The sequence below is a fragment of the Dermacentor silvarum genome, chromosome 2, assembly GCF_013339745.2.
Source record: "Dermacentor silvarum isolate Dsil-2018 chromosome 2, BIME_Dsil_1.4, whole genome shotgun sequence".
In the NCBI taxonomy this organism is placed as follows: Eukaryota; Metazoa; Arthropoda; class Arachnida; order Ixodida; family Ixodidae; genus Dermacentor; species Dermacentor silvarum.
The window spans coordinates 182,026,970-182,038,862 of NC_051155.1; the positions used below are offsets into that span (position 1 = coordinate 182,026,970).

At 40.7% G+C, this 11,893-nt stretch overlaps 1 protein-coding gene across 1 annotated transcript in view; it reads right to left on the bottom strand.

The window, feature by feature from the left end:
• LOC119442227 (tetratricopeptide repeat protein 37-like) overlaps positions 1–11,893 on the bottom strand; it is an 84,007-nt gene that overhangs the window by 23,895 nt on the left and 48,219 nt on the right. The window contains exons 27-31 of the mRNA XM_037707021.2: positions 11,127–11,244; positions 8,924–9,020; positions 6,690–6,761; positions 3,447–3,571; positions 1,662–1,782 (exon numbers count right to left, since the gene is read on the bottom strand). Of these exons, the coding sequence (XP_037562949.1) occupies positions 1,662–1,782; positions 3,447–3,571; positions 6,690–6,761; positions 8,924–9,020; positions 11,127–11,244 (533 nt within the window). The remainder of the gene's footprint in view (positions 1–1,661; positions 1,783–3,446; positions 3,572–6,689; positions 6,762–8,923; positions 9,021–11,126; positions 11,245–11,893) is intronic.

Here is an 11,893-nt window from a genome sequence, read left to right on the forward strand (position 1 = left end):
TAAACAAAAATTGAAATAAAAGTCATGTACAACAGACTACCGCTAATTTGACTCTGGTTAATTCAATTTTTCGGTTAATTTGATAGCAAATGAAGGTCCCGGCTGGTGTCCATGCATTTCTGTCGGCCCAAATTTTTATTTTGATCCTAAAATTAGCCTTCGCCAGATAATTCGAACTTGACCAGTCAGCGCGCATGCACCTAACCCCTATGGTGACCCTAACAGCGACTCCTTTAGTGGCGGTGTCATCTCAGTGGAGCAGGTCAGTGAATGCATTGAAAACACGTCATGTCCCACCTGAAAACGCCTATTTTCGGCATGCCCTAGGAGGATTTTCGAGCAATAACCTTAGCTCTTAATGTCTCATTACAGTATTTACCCGATTCTAATGCGGACCATCTTTTTTTTTCTTTGTACACTATAATTGTGTCGAAAATTTCCTGCGCGGTGCAATCAGATATGAAACCAAAACCGCCTTTAGGACGTTCGTATGCTTTACCGCATAACACGGTGTATTGCGGCGAAGCTGACTTTTAAATATCATGCAGCGAAGCTGACCTTAGAAAACCAGCCGTCATTGAGCAACGCATATTAGACCCTTAGCCATTTTTCTTGCTAAAGAATCTGGTGCGCGTTAAATTTCTACTTTGTTTAGGAGCTTTAATGTCATTTTTGATTAGTTTCATTTCTACTTTGTTTAGGAGCTTTAATGTCATTTTTAGATTAGTTTCCTACTTTTAACACATTGAAAGTGGGCACACATTTGATTAGGGCGTGTTAGTATCAGGTAAATACTGCCAAATGAATCAACGGTGTCTTTTTACTGTTTTCTTTGCATCTTGTTTAATTTGAGCTGCTGTATAATTCAGTCACTTTCATCGATCCCATCAGGGTCAAACTAATGAAGTTGACTGAACTAATTTTCCAGCTCTGTGATTCAGTAATAAATAACTACATCACAATTCTGTAAGCTGCTTAAGACATGTAAAGCAGACGAATTTAATGTGTTGTACACCGCTTTGAAATATACAACTAATTCGTAAGTACGATTTTCATAAAACGCTTACAAGCATTGTAATTATTTCACGTAAGCTGTAAACTTGTATATACAGTATCAATTTTGTCCACTCAAGATACTCTAACAGATGTAGTTTACAAAACTGTGATGATGAGGTGCTAAATTATGAGGTGATAAATCAAGATTCTACATGCTACAGTCACAATTTAGCTTTCTCTCTCTCAAGTGCAACAAATTTAATTAAAATCTATCTTGCATGAGAGCTTTTCTGAATTTTAGATGCATTTGAATATAGATACCAGAGTTGGCTAAAGCTTCCTCATAAGACTACTTTTACTCAGCTATGCCCCTGTAACAAATGGGCAACTAAACCTCAAACATCCACCTTACGTGCACATGCAACCTACACATTACACAAGTGAAACATAAGTGTGCAATCAAGTGATTGCAAACATCATGAGACCGACGGAAAATCAAACAACAAAATATCAAGCATACAACAAAAGTTTGTCCACTTGCTTCTTTGTCTTGTTTGGCTGTATTGTGCAATACTCCACCAACACAAAGTTATGCAGAGCTTATGCTTCACACTGGTTTAGGGGAAAAAATGAAAAGCATATGTTAGCATATAAGAACCTAAGACCTGTTTTGGAGGAAATCCTTAGCAGCTGCTGCACCAGAAGCCTTCAACGTGACCATGGCCATGCCTAGCTCCACTCCGCCCTTCTTCTCAAGTTGACTTTTTGACAAAGCTTCTTCATACACTGCATGCATAAAAACACACATTAGTGCTTGAAAAGCCTACTGACACAAACTTGGCCAATTTGTGTTATGCATACTGTTCCCTACACCTGTTGATTTCTGTTCACTAGCTGTATTATACAGAACCACTCAAAACCACTAGCAGACTTCGTGCAGGTCAATCCTGGTCCTTACATCCCTTTTCTAGCAATTGGCCAAGACCAGACAATGGCCACAGAACACGAGGTTAACATGAGGTTATTTATTTTCTTTTTCTTTTTTCTTGCGACACTACAACTACATTATCGGCATCTGTTGCCCTAAGAAAGCAGCATTTTTAGAAGCTGAGGCAGTTTGGCAGTATTGTGCACCCAATATGTACCACCTCCCTGATATTTTTCATCATTATATGCAGCTATTACTGCACACAGCAGTTAAGAGATAAGAAGGAGGCCAATAACATTCATTTCATTTATTCATTCAACTTGCTTTTGTGACGGTGCTCGAGTAGTGAAAGGCGGATTGAGACAACACTTTGCAGGAACATGAAGATCGTGACTTCGAAATTGAAATTGCAAAGACCCGTGTTCATTGCATAAGTCAAAAGAAATTATCAAAGTCTCGCTAACTGCAATAATGCTCATTGGGATGTTTGAAACGATTACTGTAACATAACTAAAAGTCAGTTTGGAATGAAACTTTGAAGGGACTGAGTGGGTACTTTGCAAAAGATAATGGAGAAGTTACAAAGAAGTGGGCCCCAATCAGAGAATCACAATAAATTGCTAAATGTGTGCCAGGTGGAGTGCATTGAAAAGATCACAGAGAGAATAAAACAATAGCTCCCCCCTCCAAAAAAAACAGAGTCAGAGCAGGACTAGACTTTGCAAAGACACAGGGCACATGTCAAGGAAATTATGGTGAAAATTTCTACTGCACAAGGCAAATTAGGAGAGACAATACAAGTACCTAAGGAAGAAGACAGGACAGTGCATAGTCCTACCTCATTCCATGCTCTGTCTTCGTCTGCTTGCACAGTATATACTAGGATTATCGCACCAACTAGCCCAAAGAAATGTGTTAGGAGAGACAAGAATTTAACAAATTGCTGCAGGGGCCACTAAGACACCCTAAAAACAATGAAATAATGATTTAAAGCTGAAACTTTGAAAAGATGTAGCTAAGTCCCTCCACAAGCTGATGTGGGCCTAAATATTGCTTATGCAATTGTAATTTTTTAAATGCATAAATTAGACTGAGGTGCACTCAGAGACAATAAGAAATCATGTGGCGCGTGTCTGTGTGTCGCGAAAACAAACTAGCTTTGAAAAACACGGTAGCATAATTTTCAGCAGTATAAATGTGTGATAGCTTCACTAGTCTTTGACCGGCAAGTTGCATGGGTCTGCTAAGAGAACTCACAACTGCTGTTCGTGGTAACTGAGTTAATGGATAAGATAGCCAATGGATGCTGAGGCCTTTTCCTTATATTGTGCAACTGTAGTAACGTTAGGGCATAATATAAATTACTCACGTTGCAACAAAATTTCAATACATCTTAATATACAAAACTCTGACTGTGCATTTCAAGCTATGAAGTCAGAATTAAACTTGTGCATTACAGACCCATATGCCAACACGCATAAAATAGAAATGTGACAAACAAGAAAAATTTTATTCTTTGCACCTTTTAAGGCTTCAGAATATTCGCCCAGCTTTCCATAACAAAAACCAAGGAGGCAAAGCACATCCTGTGTGCGTGAACCTGTTTGCAGGCAGTGCTGAATGGCTTCCTCGTAACAACCCAGAGAGCTGCAGCAGAAAAGTAACACTACAATCAGAAGTAATCCCACAAGTTGTGGCAGTCATAAAATTTACTGCCTATAAATCTTTTTCCTTCACTTTGCAGCACAAGTTCTCCCAGTTGTAGACATCAGCACAAAGCCATAGACGTTTAGGACAAAGCATTGGTTAGCGTTCGATCTAATATAACTCAAGTATCCCTTTCACTTTTAGGCAGGAACGAAGCCTGTATGATGCCTATTGCAGATATCTAGTAGAAGCAAAAGCAGCAAACCTGCAGGCCTTCAATCTAAATTTAAGCTTCTGTGAGCTATACAAGTATGATTGGCAAGCATTGCTAAAAAACGCATGCACAAGACGAATGAAAACGATGCACACAATAAGAACAGAACAACATTTCATTTGCACTACAGTCGAACCTCGATATAACGAACACAGATACAGTCAAACCTGGTTATAACAAAACAGGTTATAATGAAATAACGGATATAACGAGGGAAGTGAAATTCCTTTTGAAATCCCCATTGAGATTGATATTGCAGTACATGCAATAATGAATATAACAAAGTAATAGATATAATGAGGTACAGTGGAATCTCGATGATACGATCACGGCTAATATGAATTTCCGGATGATACGATTCTTTCTGTGGTCCCAGCCGAGCCCCATTACTTTGCAATGTGCTAGAGAACGGTTGTTACGAATCGATTTTCGACCCGCGTCGGTTGATACGAATAAACGCCGCCCCATCGACAGCCGTGAAAGAGAACAGCGCGCAGTCACGCGCTTTCTCCCGTTCTCTATTGGTGCGGAGGCACGGACGCGGCGCTGGACAGCGCGGAGGCCGCGATTGGGCGCGAAGAGTTTGAAGCGGTGGCAGGCTTTGTTGCTTTTGTGCTTTTTCTCCTTTTACGCGTGCCATCGGCCGGACGGAGTGGCTGCTGTGCTTCGGGCCGCGTTCTTTGTGTTTGCGCCATTTTGTCTAGTCGCAGCGAGCTATGTCTACCGAGATACCATCTCGGCTGATTCGCGCGGCCGTACGCCGAGGCGCGGGAGCCTCCGTTGGCGCGTCTTCCGTCGACTGCGTTATCGGTGCCGATGGCACAGGGCGATTGTCGGTTTCGCTGCCGGAGTCACATGGTGCTAGATAGCGGGGCACGTAATCCACGGTGCAAAGTAGCGCGGCACGTTCAGTCGGGTGCTCCTCCGCTTCTCCCGCTAATCGTCGTATTTTTCTTGCCGTAGGAGGCTTGCGCTTCCGTATTCCGAAAGCGTGCTTCGTCCAAAATTTCTTCTCCAACGAGCGACGATCCATCACTAACCTGGGAGCTCTCAGTAATCCGAATTCTGCGTGTCAAGTGAAGACGCCAGCGTGGTTTACGAAGCAGACAACTGCGGTTGCTATCTTGCCCCTGTCATAGCAGCAACCAATGGAGAGACGCCTTTCAGCACGGCAGCGAATCGGAAGCCCGCTTTCATCGGAGGGCCCGTGTGACTACCTATCGCAGACCCTGCGGTTCTTTTGTGTTTGTGCGTTTGTTACAAGATGGCGACTACGGACGAATTGAGAAGCGAAACTTTGAGCTTTCGAACGATACCAAGATGGCGGCGCTCGGTGGCGGGAAATACGAGATATGTCTCCGTGAGCTGCGGTGTTTTCGCGCGATTTAAAGCTGCTTTCTCAGCCTGCGCACTGATGAATTAATCTTTTTCGGCCACTTTTAGTGCGTTTTCAGCCAAACCATTTTGATACAGCGTAGATTAGGCGTTGCAGATACCGAAACGCGTGGTTTTCAAAAATCGATTTTTCTCGCGATTTTCGCGATCTGATCCCCGCGTCCCCCCTTAATTTGGCTAGATTTAATTGCGTTTAGATGATACGAATCTCGGCTAATACGAATATTTTTCGTGACTCCGTCAGATTCATATCATCGAGATTCCACTGTAATTTCACTTTCCCTTTGAAATCCCCATTGAGATTGATATTGCAGTACATGCAATAATGGATATAACAAAGTAATACTAGATATACCGAGGTAATTTCACTTCCCTCTTCAATTTAGTTATATAATGAGGTTTTACTGTATAACAAATCATTCGATAAAACAAAGTCAATCTAAAATTTTTCTCAATGATATTAGCACGTAAGGAATATAGTGTGTTTATAAAGACTATCGGATAACAAAGGCATTTTGTACGGATGTGCAAATAGTGATTTTTGAGACCGAATTGAATATAAATAGTGCCAGAAGCAAATCGAATTGAATATCGAATACTTTTCAAATAATTTTCGAATGATGAATAGCCATTATCAAAATTAATATAGATCGATGTTCCCATTCCAGTTTTCTTAAGGTTAGCCAGTTTATGTCATTACATAGTACACTATGATGCATTGTTTATTAAAAGCACAAATGGAGCATAAGGTGCAAACAAGTAGTTTCTTCACATGCACAGAGCTCGTCAGAGAGTGTGAGTGATCACTCCACAGACTGGAAAGTATGGCTACCTAAGTGACGTAACCTGCTCCACTATGCAAGTTCTTATGCTTTATGTCTATACTATGTCCACAAGGGTTAACATTTACCGTACACTTGCTCCAATTCGATGTTTATTCGTGCCCAGTTGACGCTTAGAAATACCCAAAAAGTATTAGAAAAATATTCACATTTTCGAATTCTGACTATTCGATTCAAAGACCGAATTGACTACAACAATATTTGATTTGTTATTCAAAAGTCTAGAATGTTCACACGCCCCAAGTATTTTGTGTCAGATGTGTCTTCATCATAAAGAGGTTCGACTGTATCAAACACGGTCAATTCAGGTATCCACCTTCCAGTGATTGTTTTGTCTTAACACTTGGTTTCGTTTGTTCACACATAAATCGTGCATATCCATTTTATAGGTCTTGTCTGTGTGTTCATAGTACTGCTTTCAGTGAAGACACCTGTCCGGTAGTCTTTAAAGTTTCTCTATATGAGTGCCTAAATTCAAACTAGATTTTTTTTCCCTAAGAGTGGACAACCCTCTGCAATTCTCAGAAAAAAAATTTTTTTTTCGTTGAACTGTATGGACAAATGTAATTTTTAGAGAACATTAAAAAAGCTAAATCTTGTTGCTCACCAAAGCACACGTGCCAGGTTCACACGAATGCAATTGATATTGTCATCAGCTTGGCCAGGTAACATCAATGCCCTAAAACAATGGCAGAGAAAGTGAGGTAGTGCACATCTAGGGTTGAAAAGTATATATGGTTGGCATTTGTACGTTGAACACTTGAAACAATATTCTCAAACCACTTTCAACAATAGCATTTCGAGTAGGCATCGAGTGGATAAACCAGCAGGAGTGAATGCAGTGAATAGAATCAATGGGCATGCTCACTTCTCATCACGGCATTATCATGGTATTGCAGGCATGCTGCAACACCAGAAGATGCCCATCACCATAACGAGGCATTGTGCCAAATAATTAGCAAATGACAGGGTTTAGCATTGCAAAGCTGGAAGATGAATGAAATGCTGAATGAAATCAAAAATCAAAAAGATGAATGAAATTGATGATCCATGGGTTATTCCTCACCACTAGAAGTCCTTTACCCCTTAACTGACAACTCTACAATGCAACAAAAATGGTCATAAAACAAGAATATCAAAATTGAGCAGTACCGCTACATTTATGTAGTTTCTTGTAGACATGCGCTTTACATGTACACTGGTTTATGCACAGGTTAATGTGGACCGAAATCAGAGTATACAGGCATTTCAAATTCTCTAACCACTCTCCCACCAACCTCTTATCAAGCCTAGGCCCAGAATTGAACCTACAACTCCATGCTCAGCACTTTACTAACATGAGGAATCACATGAAAGTGACCTCATAGAATCGAGCCATTGTCATTAGATGTTGGCCCATCAATGTGCTTATCCTCTTAAGAATAGGTGTCATGTACCAGGAGATACAAGTGACATCCATAAACGTCATACGAAATCAATAAGAACAGGTGAAAAAAATAGATTTTGATAACAGCTTTTCGCACAAAAGGGTACTTGTGAAGTGAGCGAAGAGCATTTTTAGCAAACCTAAAGCGCCGGTTAAAAATTAAAAGATATTAGAAACTGCTACTTCTTTTACTGTATGCCTGGTATATGCAAATGATGCGTGGGTAACAGGTTCGCAACTTTTGACCATAAACAATAACAAAAACTGCGTACCATGTACCACTGGTGCTGTCAAACAACTTATACAGTACACTTCCATTAATTCGACATCAGTTAATTCGATTTTTCTGTTAATTCAATCCCGACCGAAGATCCCGGCTGATGCCCATGCATTTCTATAGGTCCAAATGTTCATTATTTCAATCCTAAGATTGACATTCGCAGGATACCCCAAACTTCATCAGTCAGCATGCACGCGCCTGACCCCTATGGCGACCCCAATAATGGGACCTTTAATGGCAGCGTCTGTCTCGGTGGAGCTTAGGGGACAAAGAATGCATTGAATACACGTCATCTCCCGTCAAAAAAACCTACTTTCGGCCCGCCCTAGGAAGATTTTCAAGCAATAACGGCACCTCACAATGCCTCATTACAGGTATTTACCAAAAAAAATTGGGCTGAAAATTGCCTGCATGGTGCAATCGGATACGAAACCAAAGCCGCCTTCGCGGCGTTTGCACGCTTCACCGCATAACATGGCTGTGTTGCGGCAAAGTTGACTCGAAAATTGTGTGGGGAAAGCAAACTAGGAAACCAGGCGCCATTCTAAAAAATCGGTTACGTTTAGATTTATACTTTGTTTAGGAGATCTTCATGTAATTTCTACATTGGTTTTCTACTTTAGATACATTGAAAGTGGGCGCGCATTTGATTCGGTGGCGTGTTAGACTCGGGCAAATATACTGCCAAATGCATCAGTGGTGTGTTTTGATGTTTTTTCTGCATTTTGTTTAATTCGACCAGCCAGATAATTCGATCAATTTCATTAACGGAAGTCGACTGTATCAAAAGCAAAACCTTCCATTGCTTTCATTCAACATCAAATGCTTCTGAGAAGTCAATGTAACTATGGCAATTAGAATGAACAAGTATGCCTCACCACTGAAATTCAAACCTAGCTGTAGAATACATGCAGATAAGTCAGACTCATCCTTCACAGCCTTTGTGGGAATTTCCTTGTTCAAAAGTAAAGCTCATTATCGGCACAAGTAAGTGAAACGGACCTCTGAACAAATTAGCACAGAGAAGAAGATGGTGACAATAAGTTTCTTTCACATAATAATAATAATAATAATAATAATAATAATAATAATAATAATAATAATAATAATAATAATAATAATAATAATATCATACCTTTTATAGGCATCCCTGGCACTTCTCAGTAGTCCTTGGCGTTCTAGCAGAATGCCTAACATGTTGAGTGCTGCGGGATCCAAGGCTCCTTCCAAATCTATAACAAATCCACATGTATACATGCATCAACAGTGGTTGGCAAAGGGTCAAACACACTTTATTTGCTCGATATCTATAGAGTAAGTGAAGGAGTAATGATGTCCACCATGTCCATTTTATGATATTTATGAAACAGACACCGCATGAGTGCTTACAAAAGTGCACTGCTGAATCGTTTCAGTAACCTGATTCAAGAAAATGAAATCAACATCTGCACAAAATAAAATGAACAAATTCATGACGAAATGCAATTCACCAATCAAGTTTTTAAAATTTGAACATAGAAATAACTCGAATGCTACAAACAGCTACTTTATTTAGTGCGACTTCTGAGAATGTCGCAGTATGTCAAGTGGATTGTCTTGGAAGCCATGAGGCTGTACTATTTTTTTACTTTAAAAAAATTGAATTCTAGAAGACACTGATTCCATAGCTCATTTGTGTTTTTTCTTCCAAAGCCATTTTATTTTCAGATCCCTGTACTATTTGCTAAATATTCCAAGGATTTTGCCTTCACATGCAAGCTGCTTTTAACAAGCGAGTCACAGTCGTTCATGTGCATGTGTGGAAATGTCCAAACTGTAATCTGTACAGAGGGGGCAGTGAACAAATGAGATGCCATGTACAATAACACTCTTCTTTGTTTTATTTTTGTCTTTGCCAGGCTAAGCGATATCATTCCACTTGATCTTCTGATACTGCACTGGTGACTGCGCCAACTGACAAGTTGTGCATGTCACACAAAGTCAAGGAGTTCTTCAGTGTGCAGGCTGCTTTCTCACTGGATTTTGTGAACTGAACTATTTCTGGAATTCAACTGAATTTTGTCTATTTATCTGCATACTAGTTATCTAGCCCCACTAGATTCATGTTGAAATTTCGCTGTTCACAGAGCACCAAATACTGTTGAACCTCGATATAACAAACACAGATGTAATGAATTATTGGATGTAACGAAGTAAATATAAAATTTTGTTGGTCATGATTTCATTGGAGTATTCTCCTGGCATGACAAAATAAAAAATGTAGGATCTCACACGGTACTGGTTATAGTGAGGCAAATTTTTGTTTGCACATGCTTCAAAATATATATTCCGGTAGCAAAAATGTCAAACACAGTCACCAATCGATTGTCCAGACGCCCGATTTTTCAGACCTGCACGATTCTTGCAGCACTTCCACCAATGTATAAAGGTAGTAACAGAAATTTCGGACGCCACATGGTGTTTCAGGTATGAACCATGTGTGCGATGCCACAAACATGATGGCCATGGACAAAGATGCCGCCATGTTGATTGGCACAAAACCACAACTTTTTGCCATCTCTCGACAAAGCGGCACTGGTTAGGCTAGCGGCCTAAGCAGTGCGGCCAGTGGAGTGGCCAGTGACAAGTCGTCGTGGGAAACTTGCCGCCAATATGTTCGTACTCGTAGACCTCATCGACGATTGCGCATGACATCAGACGAATGGGATAGATGACGGCCATAGTAGCAGAGTACGCATCCACGTGAGGTCCCCTCCACGTCTGAAGTCTGTCGGCGGCATGCTCATTTTTATGTTTGCACTCGTAGCCCTTATCGGCGATCCAGCACGAGATCAGATGGACGGGCTAGACTGACAGCCATATCATAGCGAAATACGGACCCATGTTCGGCACCCTTCATGTGCAAAGAGTCTGTTTGGCAGCGTGCATGTTTTGGCCTACAGCTTGGCTTGGGTGGACTACAGTCAGAAAGCCAACATGCTGATTCTGTGCGATAACAACGATCGCATGGTTGCTTATTTGCAGCAGTACAGTGCTCATGTATGTAATTTACTGCCTCATATCGGCACTTCCAAATGTCAACAGGTCATCAAAATTGCAGGACATCCTTTGCTGGCCAGTCAGAGGCACCTCAGTTGCATTTCTTTCGCATAGACCTGATCATAATTTTTCCCCTACCAATATCTGCGCGTATGCTTATAATGAATAACAGATATAATGAAGGTATTTTCTTGTTCGATGCGACTTTGTTATAACAAGGTTTGACTGTAAAAGTAGCCCAAACTGATTTTAAAATTTGGTTGCTCATAGAAATTTTTAACAAAGAAACTTTCACTCACTGACAGTACGTGAAAGAGCATCAGAAGCAACAACTAATGTATCCCTGCCGTGCTTCTGAGCAACAGTTAGCCCAGGCTCCTTGCATAGCCAGCTGGCATAGGCACGAGCTGCATCGCCCTGAAAGAAAACAAGAAATGAAGGACTTATTTACTGTGTGAGCTATGTTGTATTAAAAATGCTGAACTGTACTGCTGGTTGTCATAATCACAACCTGTGTATGCATCTTGTTTGAGCCAGACTGTTCAAGTCAACACAGACATCAAAAGCATGCTTGAAAAATCTGTGTACTGACCGACTGACTGATTGATTGATGGTGCTTTACATCTTAAAGCTGCACTGTGAGGTATGAGGGATACCTTAATACAATGCTCCAGCACAATTTCGACACCACAGATTTCTTTTACTGTGCACCTAAATCTAAGCATGCAAGCATTTTTTGCACGCATCAGAATGTAACCACCACGCCTGAGAATGAAACTCACAACCTTTGCTGAGAGAACACCATAGCAAGAGTCGTGCAAAGGTGCACCCACACTAGCAATTAAACTGTGTGTTCCCAAGATATCATGTACAAACAAGGGCAAATATGTTTTGCCATTACCTTCCTATGTGTTGGCTTGTGATTTGAAGATGATCATCAGAAACATTAACCCTTGCTCATTTTTTCAGTGTAACAAACAATTGCACATTTTGTAACATTGGCACAACATTTATCTTGGAGTCAATAAAGAAAAAGTGTGAATCCACCTGAAAGCAACATGCAGCT